The sequence below is a fragment of the Chionomys nivalis genome, chromosome 2, assembly GCF_950005125.1.
Source record: "Chionomys nivalis chromosome 2, mChiNiv1.1, whole genome shotgun sequence".
NCBI lineage: Eukaryota > Metazoa > Chordata > Mammalia > Rodentia > Cricetidae > Chionomys > Chionomys nivalis.
Window position 1 is genome coordinate 75,711,092 of NC_080087.1, and position 21,384 is coordinate 75,732,475.

General features: G+C 41.2%; 1 protein-coding gene across 1 annotated transcript; it reads left to right on the forward strand.

Annotated features, from left to right (window-relative positions):
* The first annotated feature begins 270 nt into the window (after positions 1-270).
* On the forward strand, positions 271-11,594 carry LOC130868652 (pregnancy-specific glycoprotein 22-like). Its single transcript, XM_057760795.1, has 6 exons — positions 271-352; positions 3,883-3,972; positions 5,094-5,447; positions 8,347-8,706; positions 9,918-10,277; positions 11,311-11,594. Exons 1-6 carry the CDS (start codon positions 271-273, stop codon positions 11,592-11,594), a joined length of 1,530 nt encoding a protein of 509 aa, XP_057616778.1.
* The last annotated feature ends 9,790 nt before the right edge of the window (positions 11,595-21,384 follow it).

Here is a 21,384-nt window from a genome sequence, read left to right on the forward strand (position 1 = left end):
CTGCCTCTTGATGAGGCAAATTCCAATGCTATGATTCTGGAGTAATGATGCTCATATCCTCACCTGTGTCTAGTAATCCTTCAATTATAATATTATTGATACAAACACTTAGCTTTGGTCTTTGATAATTTATAGAAGTCTGCCAAAATACATATTTCATATTTTCTACAGGAGTTTTTGATTAATCCTCCATGTCTATTACATCATCCAGAACAATATAGTTTTTTTTTTTATAGTAAGCACTGAATTTTTTAATTTTCCTGGTGAGACATGCTGTCCACAGTGACTGGAAATGACCGGACCACACTTGACATGGTGGCCTGCAAGAGGCTTCCCAAGGATTTTCCTGATAGTAACAGGTTTCCTTGTCTGTCTTTTGTTGGCCTACAGTCATTGGTCCAATGTTGGCTTTTGCCATACCTCCTACATATTCCAGAAGATTGATACCGCCTATTGTTGCCATTCCCAGATAACACATTATTCCTATGAATTCCTTGTCTACAATTCCTTTTCAGATATCCTATTCAACCACAATTAAAATGTTTGGCATTTTGCAGTCTCTTCATACCTTTGTAAATTGCTTCTCCTACCCAAATCTTAGTATTATATTCAAATGGATCAATGTTCATTGTATTCAGGATTCATTCATCCACTGGTACTGATATAACCTTTAAAGGCCCAAGTATCTTTTTGTATTTGAAGTTGGCATTTTCAAAAGCCAGAGGTTCCATAAGTATACATCTTGATTCTGGGTCTGTTATTCCTACTTGTACAGCCTTAGTTAATCTTTGAAAAAAGTCACTAAAATATTCTCTCTGGCCCTGTTTAATCCTGATATATGATTAAATTCTCTTTCCTATTTCTTGAATTCTGTTCCAAGCATTTAAAGTCTCTGTGATACAAAAGGACAAAGTATGTTCATCATATCGAGCCTGGTACTGAGGATCAGACTATTAGCCCTTGCTAAGAATTTGATCTGGAGAAGCCTCAAATCCTTTTGCTTTTCCCTGTTCTAAAATTTTTGCCTCTTTTTGCCAATAGTATTTCCTTAGCAGCTAGGGTCCATTTTCTAGGACCACTGAGATTAATTGAAGCCAATCATGTGGGATAACATTATTGCTTGAAGCCCACATTTTCACCATTTCCCTGACAAATAGTGAATGCAGGCCATGAGCTACTATTGTTTGTTTAAGTTTTTTTTTTTTTTAGATCACTCATACCTATATAGGTTTCCATGTATGTTCTTTGACTACCTTAAGATATTTTGTGCCAGATGGCTTCTCAGAGGACATTACTAAATAGGCAGCTAAAACTCTAAGTAAGTCATTCTAGACTCTGACACATACTGATAAAACTTAATTTTGTACTTTCCCCCCTGCTTATCAGTTTAGATAACTTCCTTAGTCTTTTCAAATCTCTCTACCACTGCCTTTTATAAAGTCTGAATCTCCTGTCCAGTGTTGCATTGTAATGCCCTCATTGATGATTCCAAGATATGAAATTTGTCCAGTAATGATAACATCTCATCATTGGACATAATTTTGATCAGTTGCATTTTGACTTTCTGGAGAGATACCTTATCTGTCAACCTTTCAAAACTTTTCAACAGATTCCAGTTGTTAAATTCAACAGCACAAATTATTTCAGATAATGTCTCAGAACCCTTCAACATTGGTTGGATTTTTGTCTGTCAAATTAATGTTAACCTTTTCAATATTATTAACTTTTTCAACTAGCTGTTCATTATTATTCTGTAAAGACTATAATTTCCAAAAGTGTCTCATTCTTGGCTCTTTTATCAAACTATTTTATAAATGATATAATATGAAAAGCAAAACTAATTTCCAAAATCAAATAAATGGATGTGTAAGGAAAATCACATAAGCCTTTCAGAATTTAATAACAAGGTTATTAAATTTCTGAATGGTAATATTGTCTGCCATTGTATAGTTTCATATTTATTAATTTACTTACTGCTGTTATATTTCAATAAATTGATGTAGGTGTAATAATCTTTACTGACCAGCAAATGTTGGCAGGGAGACAAGATTAGTGGTGGCATGGGACTGTTTAAGCCACTTTGGTTTCATGCATTGGTGCTTGATTAAATACTGACAAATATGCTTTCCTTGACAGGTTTAGAGCAATTAAATAAATTCTGTGCATGGAACAAGGAACCCAGAACTCACAAGCAGGGGGCACAAACCAGAAGCAGCACAAGTTGATGCACAGCAGGGAAAGTGGTGGGTAGGCAGAAGCATGTGCAATCCTGGTAAATTGCCAAGTTGCTACATGGTAGCTCTGCTGTGGCTGTGGCAGGGTTTGGCAAAAGCCCCTTTAATAGGTGAAATTAAGCCAGGCAGGCAGAGGCAGAAGACCTTCTTAGTTGTAGACCTTTTGGATCTTTTCTGGGCTATCCCCATAGGTGTAGATTTGGGATTCACATGGGTGCCAGACGATGATGGAAGTTATAATGTAATTCCACACTAGCTCAGAATTGCATATAATAAAGAGTATTTATTTAGGGGTAGACTCACAGATCACAGCCCTCTGCAAAAACAGGGAATAAGAACTGAATCCAGAAGCTGGGAAAGTAAACAAGCACGTGCTTTACATTGAAATTAATTGTATGAGACCATGCCCAAGTGGGTTGGTATCTTAAAGGCTGCTGGCTGAAGGAATTCCTACAGTACCTCTGGATTCACACTACTTCAAACTTTAGTCCAGGATTTCATAGGAGATATCTGGAACCCGGTCTAAATCCATAATACAGTAGAAGGAATTAGGAGTCCTGAAGAGCACAGTGATCAGGATGACAGGCCTTGAATCCCACCTATGCTGAATGTATCAGGGTATTTCATATTTGGCTTCTTGATCATGCCTGCTATAGACCTAGTCATGGGATTGCAGTTCTTCTAGTGCTCTCCAGGGGACGATAGATTGGCATATGCTCAATGCTCTCAAAATTGTTTCTCTGAGCATACCGCTTTCCACCTCATTCCCTACTAATCTTGAGCAGCCTCCCTAGACTCTTCTCTGACCTCCCTTTCTTTGTCTGAGAACACCTCTCTCTTTGGGGACCATGAAGTTATCCCCTGTTCTGTCATCTCTCAAAGAGGAAGGCAAGATTAGCACTTGGGAATCATCTAGGAAAGAGCAAAGGTGACTCAGGAATATCAAAGGGGATATGAGCACACCAAACACATAATGTTCGAGTGTGGTCTTGAAACCCTCCATAGGAAGAAGATGCTCACAGTCCCTTCGTGAACACACAGATAACCTCTTTTCCAACAGTGACCACATGAAACTCATCACACAACTGATACTGGGCTTCTCTCCTGGATCACTAATTTGACTGGTGACATCAGTGTTAAAAGATTGATCTTCACCCCTAGTCATCACTCAGCTGATCTCTTTTCAGCTCTCAGAGATATTTCTGTCACATTCCTGCAGAGATTAAGTAAATACTTCATTCCCAGAGCATTGAGAATCCAGGGTGGATTGGGTGCTCAGGTTGGCCTCTGTATCATAAAGGACACATAGATGTGATAGAGGCTCCCTGTTAGGTGCTGACAGACCCAAGGCAAGGACACAATAGGTGTCAGCCCTAGAATGAGCCATTGTTTTCTGAGGGCATGTAAATGCTTATCAGTATTGTTGCTCAATGAGTTGTTTGGCGGAGAAGCATAAGAGAAGTTGAGAGGGTTGCTGCGGGGTAGCACTGAGAGTGGAAGGGCTTGAGCAGTGCCTTGTACTCAAACCCCACCACTCACAGCCCATTGGATTCTGAGAAGTGCTTCTGTCTGAGAAGAATCTCAGCCTAGAAGGAGGAAGAACAGCAGAGCCTGTGTTCTATGTTGCAGATGATGTTGTTCTTCTTAGAGGGAAGGCAGCAAGTAAGAAGTTTGATGGAGGAATTATCAGTGCTTCTCTGCAAGAGGTGTACCGCCTGGAAGGGCCTTCTGCTCACAGGTAAGAGTACCCACTCCCTGCGTGTGTGGGGAGGGGCACTCAGAGGCAGAATGGAGTCTCCTAAAGAGGACAGGATTTTGACAGAGAAACAAAGGTTTCTGTTTGCAGTTTTGGTACTGAAGGAAAGTGAAGGACAAAGGTTCAGAAGCCTGAAACTTTCAGGGGAAAGAATGTGGTAATATTAAGAGAAAATCCTAGAGGACTCCATATTCACAGTGATTTTCATTGATTGCATGTACTAAAGACAACTGTTCCCAACCATGAAAGTATGACTCTTCAAATAGAAATCAAACAGGGCATGGTTAGCAAGATGTCTCAGTGTGTGAAGACATGACAACCTGAAACCCATCCTCAGCTGCCATACTGTAGATGGAGAGAACAGACTTCGTTTTGCTCTACTCTGGCCTCCTCCTTGGTGCTTCATGTATCTACACATGCCCACTCTGGCACTTGTGCCTGACAGAGATTTGTGGCAAACATTTCCATATGTGCACAAGGAGACAGCAACCTTCACAAAACACACATATATTTACATAAATAAATCTAAAGTCATTTATTTCACACTTGAATATATTTATTGCCAAAACTCCAAATCTAGAAACTATGAAGATAAATCCATAGAAAGACACATTTCTCTTTTCATCCTTCTTTTTTTCCTTTAGCCACATGTGTCCGAGCCTTTTCTAGGAACTGAACCTTCCAAGGCATCTGTGCCTAGCCTTTTCATACAGATAGCACTGTAGAGGCAGAGTAGGTAATCTTTGATGGTTGAAAGCCAGCCTGTCTACAGAGTAAGTTTTAGGACAGTCAGGGTACACATGGAAGAGACAAAAATATCAGAATGTGAAGACTCCAGAGGAGAAGTTCTGAGAGGCAATACTCCCTGCACCAAATACTCTCTGTGAGAAGGGATATGAGGGATATGGGACACAGAGTGAAATCCAGGAAGACACCTGAGCAGAGAATTCCAAAGAGAGTTATTGACACACTCAGACACTCTGAGTCAATGGCACTCATGTTGCTCATGTCTACCAAGGAGGGTGGGCACAGCCCTATTCATACACCAATACTGAGTGATGCTCACACCAGTCTAATATTATTTTTTCTCAATTTTCTTTTAGTCTCCCTTTTAACCTCCTGGCACCTGTCCACTGCTGTCCATATAACTACTGAGTCAAGCCGAGTGGCTGAAGGAGAAAACATCCTTTTCCTTGTGCATGATCTGCCAGATAATACTAAATCCTTAGTCTGGTTCAAAGCTCTAAGAAATGTGACAGAAGAAATTGCAGCATATACACTGCCCTACAACTTAAGTAGGCCAGGTCCTCTGTACAGCGGTAGAGAGACAATATATCGCAATGGATCCCTGATGATAGAAAATGTCAACCTCAAGGACACAGGATTCTATATTCTACAAACCTATAACAGACGTAAAAAAGTCATATCAACAACAGCCATGTACCTCCAAGTGAATGGTAAGTGATTCATTGTCACCTCTGTGAACTGAGTGAGGTTCATTTCACTGAACACAGAGAGGAGAGTGGTCTGTGCCTACTATCCCTATGAACTGTGTTGCCATCTCGGGGTTTGAACATTTAGTTCAGAACACAAATGGTGTAGAATAATGACATAGATCAGAATGCTTCATTTGATTTCACTTTGCACACATGTAGCTGCAAGGTGGGTAAAACAGCCAAGGTTATCAACCTCTCTAGACTCTAGGAGCTCTTACCAGGAATGTTTCCTTGAGAAAGACCCTGAGGGAGTCAATATTGTACTTGGTTGAGGAAAGCATAGGTTCCTCACAGAGATGTGAGCACTAGTATGCTCTGCTTTCAGACTTCTGTCCCAGACTCAACTCCAGGTATTCATAAGAAACATTTTATAAGTGTTGAATTTTGACTCCCTGATGACAGGGAACAGTGCTCCCTACTAGTCAAAGTCTTGTGATGTGTGGAACCAGGCAGTGCACTCTTGTGAGAGCCTTGACTGGGATACCTCCCTTGGTCATTTTTTTCAGAGTCAGCAGGCAACATAGATCAACAGATGTCCAGACATTATCTAACTCTCCTGTTGGGTATAAGAAATTTCACATAAAGTTTATGGTCCCCAGTGAGAGGATCTTGTCTGACAAGTGCTTGTCTTCTGGGTTCAGCTCAGGGAATTGTCTCCTGCAAGCAAATGGCTACAGGCTATGCTGATATGACAGCTTCCCAGACATGAGCTGTATTTCTCCCAGTGATCACCAGGCATGTAATTAGGACACTCAACAGACTGGTAGAAAAGTATTCACCTGAATCAGGCACTTACCCTGGTGCCTCGGATCAGCCCTGTTTTTCAGATGTGGAAATCATCGTCACAGCATTCTCAGACCTACTGAATGCTTAATGTTTCTGCCACACTGCCAGGAGACCATGTTCTCTTTTCCATTTTATGTGTTTCCTTTGGGAAATACAAAATATTCAAGGGGAATCAACTAGGTAGATGTTCAAGGCATCTCAGAAAGGCCCCTGAGCACATAGGCAGATCCATTACACAGCTCAGCAAATAGAGGGAGTGGGAACATGGTCTTGAAAATTTTGGATCAGATGAAGGAGCTCAGAATCTTTTCCCAGGAATCAGGTCACCTCCTCTCACACACCCAAGATGTGAGACTCCTGACACATTCTGGGCCTTTGATCTCGGTCAGAACCCAATCTGATGATGACTCCAGGGAGAATAGATTTGTTCTTTTACCCACATATCACTCACCTGATCCCTTTGGAGTCTCAAAGGCAGTTTTTCACCTTCCTGCTGGGAGCAAATTCCATGTTTCCAGAGCAATGAAATCACAGGGCAGACTGGGTGCCAACCTGAATTTCTTTGTCACACAATTGTGCAGATTTTTCCCATTTTGATTCTGACAAACCTTGGCCAAGGCACAGCAGATTGTACTTCCAGGGTCAGCTGCTATTATCTCATGTCATTACCCTTGAATTTCACTTTGTGTTCTAGGGTCCAGAAACATAAACAGACAATGGGAAAGGCACACAGGGCAGTAGTTAAACTGGAGTAGCAGAGCACTGTTTTGAACATAAACCCATCCTCAGCCCATGGGATTCTGAGAGGTTCTTTCTGTGAAGAGACTCAGTTCACAAGGGGGAAGGCTAGCAGAGCTCTGGAGATGTACTGGAGCAGAAGTACCTCAAAGGGATGACAGATCAACCTACTAAGACAATGGAGGCCCCCTCTGTACTCCTCTTCAAAAGATGCACCACATCTCAATGCCTTCTGATCACAGATAAGGAGACCAAGAATTGATAGTCTGTGTGAGGAAAGGACTGCCTGACCTACTGTCTGGAGTCTGCTGAGAGGCACAAGGATATGTCAGGGGTTTCAGTGTTTGTAGGGAAGAAGATACAAAATGGGAGACAGGATTTTCTCACTGAATATTAAACAATAATGGTGGGGAAGGCACTATTCTTACATGAAGTTAGTATTCAAGAGCATAATATTCTGAGAACTGATGTTGGTAGGTTGATGGCCTAGAAAACCATCAAGCTGGTGTGGATCATTAACATGGTTCAATGTAGATAGGCATTTGCTTCATTCTCTGACAAACTGAGACCAATGAACAGAAGTCCTCTGACCTCCACTTGAGCTCTACTTAAGTACTGTATCCTGTATCCACCCACATACACTAGACTAGCTGTTACACTACTCACACACAATATAAAGTCTAAACAAGTGTAAAGATACCAAAACAAATAGCATTATCCAATACTGTATCGCTAAACTCATAAATTTCTTAAATAAATCCAAGGGATTAAAGGGTTCTAGGAAATCATTCTGTCATTTAGTCTCCACATGTATATGATTATTTTTTCTAGGAATATTTTTTTAAAAAAATGCAAGAAAACTCATGGCTCTTATGATGTCCCAGTTTGAGTAGACTTGAAGTATAGAAAGCTAGTAGGTGAATTCAGGCATTGTCTGAAACCCCAAGAGGAACACAATAACAAAGTAAGAGAGTAAAGACACAGGGTCTGTAGGGGAAGAAGTTAGTCAGGCATCATCCCAACACCAATCCACTGTAAATGTGAGCAAGGATCTGTTGGTGGTAAGCTGGGGCAAAGTTGACAACTAAAGAAAGAGAGTCACATAGTGGAAGTGCCGAGTGTAGGGACATTAAAAGCATGAAGGTTATGTGCAGACCTCCATCAAGTAGGACAGGAGGACACTCAACCACAAACCTGGTACAATCAGTGGGCATAGCTGCTCAGGACATGGGACTTCATCTTTTTTAAATACAAAAGTGCATATATATACATATATATGTGTATATATATATCTCTCTCTATATATATATCTATATATATCTTTCTTCCTTTCTAGCCTTCCATTGGAATTGTGGACGTCTCTCTACCTCTGGCCAGCCCACTATTGAATCAGTGCCATCCAGCGTTGTTGAAGGAGGAAGTGTTCTTCTAATTGTTCACAATCCCCCAGAGAATATTATAGCATTTGCTTGGTTCAAAGGAATGGTTGTGTTTAAGAGCCAGGAAGTTGCCCGATACATAATAGAGAAGAAATCAACAGTATGGGGGCCTGCACATAGTGGCAAAGAGACATTGTACAGGGATGGATCCCTGTTGCTTCATGGTGTAACTCAAAAAGACTCTGGATTTTATACTCTAGCTATTCTGAGAACAGATATGAGAAGTGAAGAAGCGCATGTGCATCTCCAGGTGGACCGTAAGTGATTCTCTGTGATTGTTCACTGCTGGATGGGGCTTAGGCAGAGGGCTTTCATGGCTGGCCTAGCCTCCTTTTCTCTGCACTCTGTCATCATGTGGATATTTGAGCATTTAGTGCAGAACACACTGGTAGAGACAAATGGCTGTGGATCAGCTTTCACCTTCAGAATCCACCTGCATCAAGGGAGATGTCAATGGGAAGTAACTCATCTTAAAACATGAGAGACAGCACAGTTTCTTTGGACTCTAAGACAAGGTAGTCCTTCATCCATTCATCTTTCAAAGGTTGCACTAAAGCAACAGAGGGGAATCATTTTTCTAATGCTCTATTATTACATCCTATCAACTCTAATAGGGAACAATGGTTTTATAACATTCATGTCAAACTGGGATATTTATTAGCTCCAATTTGAGAATGTCATAAATAAAATCTAGGAACTGGTGCGGAGACCATGTAGGAGTGCTTCCTCTTGGCTTGCTCTTCATGCTTGCTCAACCTGCTCTCTTATGTTACCCAGGATTCCTAGCCCATGGCATGAGCTGCCTGCATTTGTCTGAATCCTTTTATATCAATCCCCAATTTAAAAATGAATTATAGTTGTGCTCACAGCCTATATGATGGTGGCATTTTCAACTGAGGCCTTGTCTTGCAAAAGGACTGTATCTTGAGTCAACTAGACATAAAACCAGCTAGCCTAGTATCTAAGCTTTTGAAAGACCTAAGTCTGCCTTGAAAACTAGACTGCACCTAGTCTCCAAATAGTCCCAGACCTAGGGGCTGCATGACAGAGAAGCAATAACAGCTATTAGATGAAGACAGGGGTTGAGTATTGCCTTAGAGTAAACTGAAGAAAAAATCTAGAAAGTGAAAGTTACAGGCCTGTTTGTGTTCAGGAGAGGCATCACCTCATACCCCAGTTTGCATTATTTGAGCCGTATCTGACTGAGGGCAGTGAGGAATTAGTCATGTAGACTCCCAGGGGGACAGTTCCATAGGGATGAAATAACACTTTCAGGGGCACTTTTGGAAAGGAGGAGGCTATGTTTCTGCCCTTCATTATGTGGGATAGACACCCACCCCCCACACAAACACACACATACCTGCAACTCTAGCCTGAGTGACAAATCTATCTGCTTAAGGTGGAGGTCAGAATCTTTTCACCAGTACAAGGATCCCCATTTGATGACTTTTTGTCTTTTCCCTTTCAGCCTCACGTTCTCTGTGTTGCAACCCTCTCACTCCTTTCCCACTCATGATCCAACCATTGCCTCCATATGCTGTTGAAGGGAATGATGTACTTCTTTACGTTCATAATCTTCCAGAAGATCTGCAAGGCTTTGCCTGGTACAAATCGATATATAGGGGCCATGTCCTTAAAATTGTAGAATACAGCACAGCCATGTATTCTTTCTCTTGGGAGCCTGAATACAAACCAAGAGGGACAATGTACGAAGATGGATCCCTGATGCTCCTGAATGTCACTGAGGAAGATGCAGGAATGTATGCACTAGCAATTTTAAACAAAGATTTCAAAATAGAAGAAGCCTACGTGAAATTTCATGTATACAGTAAGTGACTCTCTATGGTCTCTAGTTTCTGGGGGTGGCTTATTCTACTTCATACACTGAAATACCAGGATTGGACTATGCCTGCTCTCTCTACCACTGCATTGTGTCCCCCAACTGGGGTTTGGGCCCTTACAGCAAGACACACATGGGATAGATATACAGCAATAGATTGAAACCCTCAGTTGCCCATTCCCTGCGGAGTGGAGGACTCATACTGGGTAAACTCAGCCCCAGAATGTCAGCATCACTTGGAGCACTCATGGTGCACATGTCCCCAGAAAGACTCTCTGGGAGTTAGGCAGTCCCAGGCTGATGACAACATGTGTTGTTCATAGAGAGCGCCAGGATGCCCTGACTCTAAAACTTTGTCCCTAGTGGCCTCAAAGTGACACTGGGGAGCTTTTTATAACTGTTTAGGTTTCCTTTAAGAACTGACATGAATAAGGCTTTACTGACTGTTCAAGTCATGGGACTGACTGTTTCCTAGAGTATAGAATAATCTGTGTACTGCCATGACAGCTGCAAGCTAGGTAGGTCACCTGTGTATCTCCTTCTCCTGAGGCTCAATAGTCAGGTGTCTGGGTCATTATCCTATTGTTTGATGGACTTATGAGACTTCACAGGAAGGGCAAGGCACCAAGGTAAGAAACAGAGAGGCAGCTACTTCTGATTCCTCCTTCCCCTGCAGGAGTCCAGCCTAGGGAATTCTCTTCTGCAGGTAAATAATAACAGATGCTGCTGTTGTCAGCAGCTCCCCATCCCAAGGCTAGACCATTGCTCATAACTAAGTTTAACTCATGGACACAGCAATGACTACTCACTGTGTGTCCTTTGATGAGGAAATGGAGACATAGGAAACAGTGCCTGAATCAGGCCACATAGTCCCTAGGTGTCAGATTCAAAGCACAATATATGTCTGTACTCACAGCTCTGAATTCTTCCACACAGAAGCTTTATAAAGTATAAACTAAGGAATGCCTGGTTGGTTTCTCTGGACTACTGTCATTTGGTACCCTTTTCTGTTTCTTCACAGAGTATGTGACACAGCCCTTTGTACAAATCTCTGATACCACAGTCACAGGACAAAGATCTGTGATCTTCTCCTGCATTTCACCTGACACTAATATCGCTATCCGTTGGATCTTCAATAAGAAGAATCTGCAGCTCAAAGAGAGGATGACTTTGTCCCCAACAAAGTGTGGACTCAAAATAGATCCTGTCAAGAGCGAGGATGCTGGAGAATATCAGTGTGAGGCCTCCAACCCAGTCAGTTCTAAGATCAGTCCCCCAGTGAGCTTGGCCGTCATGAACGAGTGACCACACCTCTCATTCTACTGCAGAGTTGGGGCATTTATCAAGGGTGTAGAAAATAGAGAAAAGTTATGTGATGAAAATGATTAGTTGTACTTAGGTACAGCTAGCATTACTAGTATGTAATCATGGGATACGTGAATGTACAAGGGAAGGGCAGAATTTAAAGTGAGGATGTCTTAAAAGGAAAATAAAGATATCAATATGTTAATCAAAAAATCACAGCCCTTAAGGTTGTGGTTCAAATATATAGCAATCCATCAGAATTTATGTCACCTAATTTCAGAAACCCTGGAAATTTGGATGTTCTGAATCTGCTGTGAAAATGTGCGTTGTTTGCATATAGAAAAATGTCCTCTCATATGCTCAAATACATTCCCTGTTTGCCCAATTCAACTAGGCACAATGTTGCCTGCACATCAATCATCCATGTGAAATGAGAAAGATTGACAGGAGAAGGACTGTCTATGTTTCACTGTGTATATAACTGGTTTCTAAATAGTTTTATCCACATTTTTTGATGAAAAGTCCTTCACATAAAGGAGATCATACTGTTTTCATCCCGAGAGTGGTATAGACAGTGGGACCTTTCACATAAGAGTCTTCCTGTAGTATGTATTTCTTTCCTTTTGCATTCTTCTCTCACATATTACATCTCAACCAGTTTCCTCTCCCTCCACTCCTCCCTAAGCTCCCACTTCCCCTCTACCCCAGATTCACCCTTCTTCTCTTTCCCTTAAAAAATGAGCACCCTCCCAGTCATATCTATAGAACATGGCATGGCAAGCTTTATTATGCTTACCATATGAGAGATGAGAAAGGCAACCTAGTAGGAAGAAAAGTGTCTGAAGGGCAGGAAAAAGAGTCAGAGATGTCCATATTTTCATGAGGTTCTTTCCCATTCTGGTTCCTATAATCCATCCTCCCCTATTCTGGGGAGTTCCCCTGCTACTGTCAAGTGTTCTGCTGATTGTCTCTGGATTTTCTCCCATCACTTGTTGGATGATGCCTCTCTGATAACTATTAGTCTAGGCACTTATCTATGAGTATAACAAATTATCTTTAGTAATTAATTCATTGAAATGTTTTTCCAGTCAAGTTTGTTCTATCGTGAATTTTTGGGTTGTTCAGCCTTTCATTCCTAGCCATCCAGGCAATGTCAGGTCTGGTCTGCCTCTCATGGCATGGGCTTAAATTTGGGGTAGTCATTGATTGTCCACTCCCACGCATTCTGTTCCACCATAACCCCAGTACATCTTACAGGAAGGATAGATTATAGGTCAATTTTTGTGACTGGATTTGTGTTCCAGCCCCACTTCTAGAAGTTTTCTGGTTCAGATTATCTATCCCACACTATAAGGATTCTTTACTGTGGTCACTCTTGTAGATCCTAGGGAGTTTCTACTGTAGTAGATTTCCACATTGCTCTCCAAATGTCCCTACCATTCCAATTATTTCTCTAAGTATTCTCTCCTTCCATCCAACTTTCCCCACCTGTTTCTCCTGTTCCCATCCCTATTTGTCCCCAGTACATCCACAAAATCCATTCTATCTCTTCCTCCCAGGGAGATCCATGTGTCTACTTGGGTCTTCCTTGTCATTTAGCTTCTCAATGCATGTGACAAAATGAGGCATCTCATTGTTTGTGTCCAATATTAGTTTAAGGAAGTAGAGCTCAGATAAGTGTGTTTGTTCACCAGTTCCAGAAACTACTATAGAATCTTTAGGATCTGCCAAAATAAGTTAATGTCATATGCAGATATATTTACAGCCAATTCTTTGGCCACATTTTAATTATTTGTGTTGTTAATTGTTATGTTTAGAACACTTAGGATGATATCAAAGGAAAGTGGCCACTAAAGCATCCTTGTATCAATGCTGTTCATAAGGGGAAATTTGTCAGTGTTACCACTGAGTACTGAGTTGACATTGGTTTTTTACATGTCCCCCTACTGCACTGGCCTATCTTCTACCATTAGTTTGCTTATTTTCATCATTGAAAATTGCTCACTTTGGTGAAGCTTCTTTATTGAGTATGTCTTATGAGTTATGAATGGAATCAGTTTTATTATGTTTCTTCATACTTTCATCCATATAGATTCTGGGTCTCAAGGTATTTGTTTGTTTCACATAAGTCATTCTGCAGTCATTGCATTCTGCAATATCACTATTGAGTAGTCATGGAAATTTTAGTAATGTGAAAAGTGGACAACAAGTTTTCAAATTTTGTTTCTAATGTTAATAATATTAGTCTTCTAAAGGCAAAGTTAATTTAATTAAAGTTTGTTAGTGCCATTATCCACTTTGTAGAATGAACAACTTTTCCCTTTTATTTCTCATATAATATATACTGTTTATAGTTTCCCTGTTCTCAGTCTTTCCCAGTTGCTCCCCATATCTGCTACAATTTCTTCCTCTCATAAGAGAAGACTAGGCCTCTAAGAGATAATAACAAAATATGAGAAAATGAAATAGAATAATATGAAACAAAAACTATAAAATTGATGTTGGACCCTGCAACCCAACAGGAGCAAAAGTAACCTAAAAACAGACACAAGAGTCAGAGACCCACTTTTTCTCACACTCAAGAATCTCATAGAAATACTAAGGTAATTGCTATAATGTACACACTGAGGACCTGTTACCGACTCACGTAGGTCCTGTGTATGCTGATTCAGTCTCTTTGAGTTCACATGTGCCTTGCATAGTTGATTCAAGGGCCTTGTACCCTATTCCCTCTGGTTCTTACATTCTTTCTGCCTCCTCTTCTGAGGAGTTCCTGGAGATCTGAGGGAACAGAGTTTGGAGACATTCCATTTCAACTCTCTGCCTGGTAAGTGTTACAGCTCATGTTAGAGCTCTTGAGAGAAAGGTATCCTGGCCATGAGAAGCCAAGAAGTACCTGTAGGTATTATAGATCTAAAGGGAAGGGTATCCTGGCAATTGAAAACAAGATGATACCTACCTTTATCTGAAGGGAAAGTTAGCTTGGCCACTGGAAGCCAAGCAATACCTACAGCTCAGAAGTGAAAGGTATCCTTGTAGGAAGCCAGGTGTAGGTGACACCTACAACCCTCTTCCAATGGAGCATGGATTTCCTACAGTAATGCAGCAGTTCTGTTCCTCTCTGGAAGAACCTTTGTAGATCTGCTCTACTTTACTGTGCTAAGGGAGTTTCCCTGTAGTGTGGTAGCAATTCTGCTCCTGCTCAGGTAAAAACCATTACAACTCCGCTCAGCTCTGCTCTGCTAAGGGAGTCTCCCTGTAAAAATGTAGCATTTCTGCTCCTGCTCCAGCAAAATTTGTCACTTCTCCTTTTGCTCCACTTGGGCAAAAAAAGTCATCAACATAATCTCATTCAAGAGATTTATTGGTGAGGGAAGAATCCAGAAGATCGATTGCCTTTACCAGGGTGGTAAAAGACAGAGTGAGATAACCCAGACCCAAAAAGATGAATACGGTATGTACTCACTCATTAGTGGACTCTAGCCATAAACAAAGGACATTAAGCTTATAGTTCACAAGCCTAAAAAAGCCAAATAACAAGGTCAACCCAAAGAAAAACATATATAGATCCCCCTGGAAATTGAAAGCAAACAAGATTGCCTGGTAAAAGTTGGGAGTGTGGGGGGGTAGGGGTGGAGGTAAGGTTAGGGGAAGGGGAGAGGGGGAGAGAGAAAGGAGCAATGAAAGACTGGAGAGAGCTTGGGGAAGTGGGAGGGTGGGGATGGAGGAAGGGTGGATATAGGAGCAAGGAAGAAGATATCTACATTAAGGGAGCCATTTTAGGGTTGGCAAGAGACTTCGCTCTAGAGGGGATCCCAGGTATCTACGGGGATGTCCCCAGCTAGGTCCTTGGGAAGCAAAGCAGAGGGTACCTGAACTGGCCTTGCCCCACTATCACACTGATGATTATCTCGAATATCACTATAGAATCTTTGTCCGGCGACAGATGGAGATAGAGACAGAGACCGTCATCAGATCAATAGACTGAATTCCCAAGGTCCAGTTGAAGAGCAGAAGGAGGGAGAAGACAAGCAAGGAAGTCAGGACCATGAGGTGTTGGTCCATCCACTGAGACAGTGTGCCTGTTCTAATCGGAGCCCACCAAATCCATCTGAACTGGGACTGAACAAGCATGTGATCAAACTGGACTCTCTGAATGTGGCTGACAATGGGAGCTGACTGAAAAGCCATTGATAAAGGCACTGGGACTTGTTTCTATTGCATGTATTGGCGTTTTGGGACCCAAGTCTATTTGGATGCAAAGCTTCCTAGGCCTAGATGTAGGGGGGAGGGCCTTGGACTTCCCACAGGGTTCCCTGCCCTTTCCTAAGGAGGGAGGGGGAGGGAGGAGGGTGAGTAGGGGAGCGGGAGGGAAATGGGAGGAGGGGAGGAAGTATAAATTTTTAATGGAACTAAACAAATAAATAAATAAAAAATAAAAAAAGGCAGCTTCAAACTGAACAGGTATAGGACTCATATAGGGTTTCTTAGGGGAAGAATTTTTTCAAGGTGAAGAGTTTCAGGGTGGGAATTGATTATATTTCAATTCCCAAGCTTAGATAAGTTCAGAAATTTACTAGATTTTGTGTAAAGATATTGGTTGGTTTTTTATTCCCAGGGTCTGGTTGGTTTTTGTGCTCAGGAATTAGTTGATTTTCATGTTGAGTTTGTTTGTGTTCAAGGTGAGACTCTGGCTTCAGGGCCAGGGTATGTTTCTTTCACTGGCCATTTTACCCTGAACACATAGTATTTGTTGCAAATGTCTGCTCTGTTTCATTCATATCCACTGCCAGAGGAAGCCTCTCTGTTGATGGCTGAATAAGGAAATGCATAGAATTGTTCCCTATAGACTCATATGTGTGAATGCTTGGACTATATGAAGTTGCACTACTAGGAGGTATGTACTTGTTTAGGTAGATGAGGCCTTGTTGAATGAAGTTTGTCACTGTGGAGGTGAACTTTGAGGTCTCATATGTTCAAGCTACTCTGATTGTGGCACACAGTTTCCTTCTATCTGAGGGTCAAGATGTGGAATTCTCATCTTCTTCTCTACCACATGTCTGCCTCAATGTCACTATGCACTTTGCTAGGACAATAATGCACTAAACCTCTAAAACTGTAAGCCAGTCCCAATTAAATGTTTTTCTTTAAAGAGTTGCTATGCTCACAGTGTCTCTTCATAACAATTAAACCTTCATTAAGATAGACATCATGGGATGTCCATCCCACCTGATCTATCTATAACACAACCCCTTGTTTGAGGTACAGGGCACATCTCAGAAAAGGATCGGAAATACTGTAAGAAGCTGAAGACAAGAATGTCTACTGTGAGAAGGTGTCTTCTCTATAATATGTATAAGATACATCCAAGAAAAGTCAACATTATGGCTGCATAAACAGACCTAACAACATCAATTGACATGGCAGGATACATGGGAAAATCTCAAGAGACTCCATTCCTGCTTAGAACTCTAGGAAATTAATGAGTGATGAGAGCAGGAGAGTCAGTATTCTTCAGGGATGAGCACTTGATAAATTACCTAATCCCATGTGGTCAACCATAAATGCATATATACAGGGGTGACACTAAATGGACCCATTGATTTATACATGTATACACACACACACACACATATGTCCTAATACGTGATAAATAAATGGGTCAATGCATGATGGTCACCTCACCTTTGTATTAGGACATGGGTCTGTGACTTTAGGCCCAATTCCCACAGTTTTAGTTAGGCTACAACTCCAGCAGTTCACTCTAGGACAAAGCAGAGTAGCTGTCTGTGCTGTGACCTGACAACTCACAGTTTAAAATACCTGGCTCTTCCATGTTTCATTTCAATTAAATTACACTGAAGTTCTTCACATTGTGTGAAACTCCCTATTGCCGCTAAAAGATTATAAGAGATCAGACATTCCCTTTGTTCTGGGGATCGTGGGAGGGGTAGAAGAAAGAAAAGAAGGGGAAGAGGAAGGGAGAAGAAGAGAAGGGGAGGATTGTGGAGAGCTTGGGGAAATGGGATAGTTGAGATGGAGGAAGAACAGATATGAAAGCAAGGAAAGAGATATCTTGACTGAAGTAGCCATTTTGGGGTTAGAAAGAAACTTGGTTCTAGAAAACTTCCCAGGAATCCACAAGGATGACCTCAGCTAAGACCCTAAGCAATAGAGGAGAGGGTGCCTGGACTGACCTTGTCCTGTAGTCAGAGTGATATTTATCATAAATATCACTATAGAACCTTCGTCCAACAACAGATGGAAACAGAGGCAGAGACCCACATCGGAGCACTGGTCTGAGCTCCCAAGGTCCAGTTTAAGAGTGGAAGGAGTGAAAATATGAGCAAGGAAGTCAAGACCATGAGGGGTCATCCACTGAGACAATGTGCCTGAGCTAATGGGAGCTCACCAACTCCAACTGAACTGGGAATGAATAAGCATGGGATCAAACTAGTCCCTCTGAATATGGTTGACAGTTGGGGCAGACTGAGGGGCCAATGACAATGGCACTGGGATTTGTCTCTACTGCATGTACTGGCTTTTTGGGATCCTATCCTCTTTGGATGTATACCTTGCTCAACCTGGATGTAGTGGGGAGGGCCTTGGACTTTCCACAGGGCAGGGACCCTTGCCCTCTCTTAAGATTGGGGCCTAGGGGGGAGGGTTGTGGAGGGAGTGGGAGGGGAGCAGGAGGAGGGGAGGAAGTGGGAATTTGTATTGGTATGTTTTTAAAGTAATAAAATAAAATAATAAAAATAAAATAAAAACACAAACTTTTAATACTTTTTTAAAACCAATGCCAGTTCCCCCCTCTCCCCTCCCTATACTGTCTCCACCCTTCCCCAACCCTGCCCTCATATGCTCCTCAGAGGGGGTAAGGTCTCCCATGGGGAGTCAGTGATGTCTGTCATATCATGTTGACGCAGGACTAAGGCTTTCTTCCCTGTATCTAGAATGAGCAAGGTAACCCTTCATATGAAAGGAGCTCCATTTATCCACTTCATGCACTAGGTATAAATACTGGCACCACTGCCAGTGGACCCCAAACTTTCAAAGCTACACACTGTCATCCACATTCATGGGCCTAGTTAAGTCTTCTTTATGGCCCTTAACTGTCTGTCCAAAGTCAATGAGCTCCCCCTAGCTTGGGTCAGCTGTTTCTGTGGGTTTTGCCAACAGGTCTTGACTTCTTTGCTCATATGATTGCTCCTCCCTCTCTTTGACTGGACTCCCAAGAGCTCAGCCCAGTGCTTAGCTGTCAGTGACAATTCATAAATGAAATTGTCCTTAAACTTAGAAGTTTCTGTAAGGCAAAAGATATGGTAAATAATACAAAACAAAAGCCTATAGAACAAGAAAATGTCTTCACCATCTCCATATCCGAGAGAGGGCTGATTTCCAAAATATACAAAGAACTCAAGAAACTAGACATCAAAATGCCAAATAATCCAATTAAAAATGGGTCTACAAGAGATAGTTCCAGGACAGGCTCTAAGGCTACAGAGAAATCCTGTCTTGAAAAACCAAAAAAAAAAAAAAAAAAAAAAAGAAAAAAAATGGGGTACAGATCTAAGCAGAGAATTCTCAACAGAGGAATCTTAAATGGCTGAAAGAAAATTAAAAAATTGCTTAGCATTCTTAGCCATCAGGGAAATGCAAATCAAAGCAACTCTGAGATTCCTTCTTATACCTTTCAGAATGAGTAAGTTCAAATATACTGATGGCACCTTATGGTAGAGAGGATGTGGAGTAAGGGAAACATTCCTCCTTTGCAGGTGGGAGTGCAAACTTGTACAGCTGCTTTAAAAGTCAGTATGGTGGTTTTTCAGAAAATTAGTAATCAATCTACTTCACAATCCAGCAATACAACTCTTGGGCATATAAAATGCACACTCACACCACAAGGATATTTGTTCCTCAACATTCATAGCAGCATTATCTGTAATATCCAGAACCTGGAAACAACCTTGATGCCCCTCAATATAAGAATGGATAAAGAAAATGTGGTACATTTAAACAATGGAGTACTATTCAGTGGTTAAAAAAATGACATTTTGAAATTTGCAGGCAAATGGATGGAACTTCTTGAATGAAGTAACCCAGACCCAAAAAGACAAACCCAGTATGTACTTACTCATTAGTGGGTTAGACATAAAGTATAACTAGCCTATTGTCTACGACCCCCCAAAAGCTAGGTAACCAGGAGGACCCTAAGAAAGACATACATGGATTCCTCTGATAAGGAAAATAGACAAGATTGCCTGAGTAAATTGGAAGCATGGAGTAGGAGGGTGGAGGCTGGAAGGAGAAGGGGAGGGGAAATGGGAAGGGGATGGAGAACATGAGGGACTGGATTGTCAAGTGGGGGAAGGACAGAGAGGGAGAACTATAGGTCCCATTTATTAATTGTTGATCTTAGTGTCTGTGCTACTGGTTTTATATTCAGGATGTAGTTTTCCACGCCAATGCATTCAAGGCTACTTCCCACTTTCTCTTCTATCAGGCTTAGTGTATATGAATTTATGTTGAGGTCTTGGCTCCACTTGGATTTGAGTTTTGTTCAGGTTGATAAATATGAATCATTTGCATTCTTATATAAGCCAATATCCAGTTACACCAGCACCATTTTTGAAGATGTTTCCTTTCTTCCATTGTGTAATTTTGGCTTCTTTGCCAAAAATCAGGTGTTCATAGGTGTGTAGATTTATTTCAGGGTGTTTGATTCCATTCCATCGATCCATGTGTCTGTTTCTATGCCAATACCAAACTGTTTTTTATTACTTTACTCTATAGTAGAGCTTGAAGTCAGGGATGGTAATGTCACTGGAAGTTCCTTTTATATACAGAATTGTTTTAGCTATTCTGCTTTTTCCCATATGAAATTGAGTAATGTCACTTTGAGGTCTGATGGGGTTTTTGATGAGAATTGCACTGAATCTGTAGATTGTTTTTGACAAGATTTCCATTTTTACTATGTTAATTCTACCTATGTATGTGCATGGGAGATCTTTCCATTTTATGATATTTTCTCCCATTTCTTCAACAACTTAAAATTCGTTTCTTATGGGTCTTTTACTTGTTTTGTTAGAGTTTCCCCAAGATATTTTATATTATTTATGGCTATTGTAAAAGGCACTGTTTCTCTGATTTATTTCTTAGTCCATTTCTCATTTATATATAGGATGACTACTGATTTTTTTGCATTCATCTTGTATTCAGTCACACTGCTGGAGGTGTTTATCAACTGTAGGAGTATCCTGGTAGAATTTTTGATGTCACTTATGTATACTATTATATCATTTGCAAATAGCTAAAGATTGACTTCTTTACCTACTTTTATCCCCTTGATCTCCTTTTGCTGTCTCATTGTTCTAGCTTGATCCTCAAGTACCATATTGAATAGATATAGAGAAAATAGACAGCTTTTTCTTGCTCCTGATTTTAGCTAAATAGTGATGCATGATTAATAAAAACCCAGAGACAGATATTGGGGTTCAACCTGAAGACCAGAAAATCAGAGTAGCTAGTCACTGGCTCATATTTTAATCTTAGTCAAAAAATGGTGATCCTGCCTCCAGGAAACCTCAGAATGAAACTGTGACTGAGAATTGTCTCCTCCTGCCTTACAGTCCTCTTCAGTTCTGGGATTGAGGCTATGCACCATACTGACTGGTTTCTACGGCAAACTAGTGTAGCTAGCTGGGATTAAAGATGTGTGTCATTGCTGCCTGATTTATAAGGCTAGCCAGTATGACCGTTTTACTTTTCTGATCCTTAGGCAAGGTAT

Bases quoted from the DNA above. Each gene is read 5' to 3' on its own strand.
- LOC130868652 (XM_057760795.1), top strand. From the start codon at position 271: ATGCTGTCCACAGTGACTGGAAATGACCGGACCACACTTGACATGGTG. The intron at 3,973-5,093 runs GTAAGAGTACCC...ATTTTCTTTTAG, and splicing joins GAAGGGCCTTCTGCTCACAG to TCTCCCTTTTAACCTCCTGG. The intron at 5,448-8,346 runs GTAAGTGATTCA...CTTCCTTTCTAG, and splicing joins CATGTACCTCCAAGTGAATG to CCTTCCATTGGAATTGTGGA.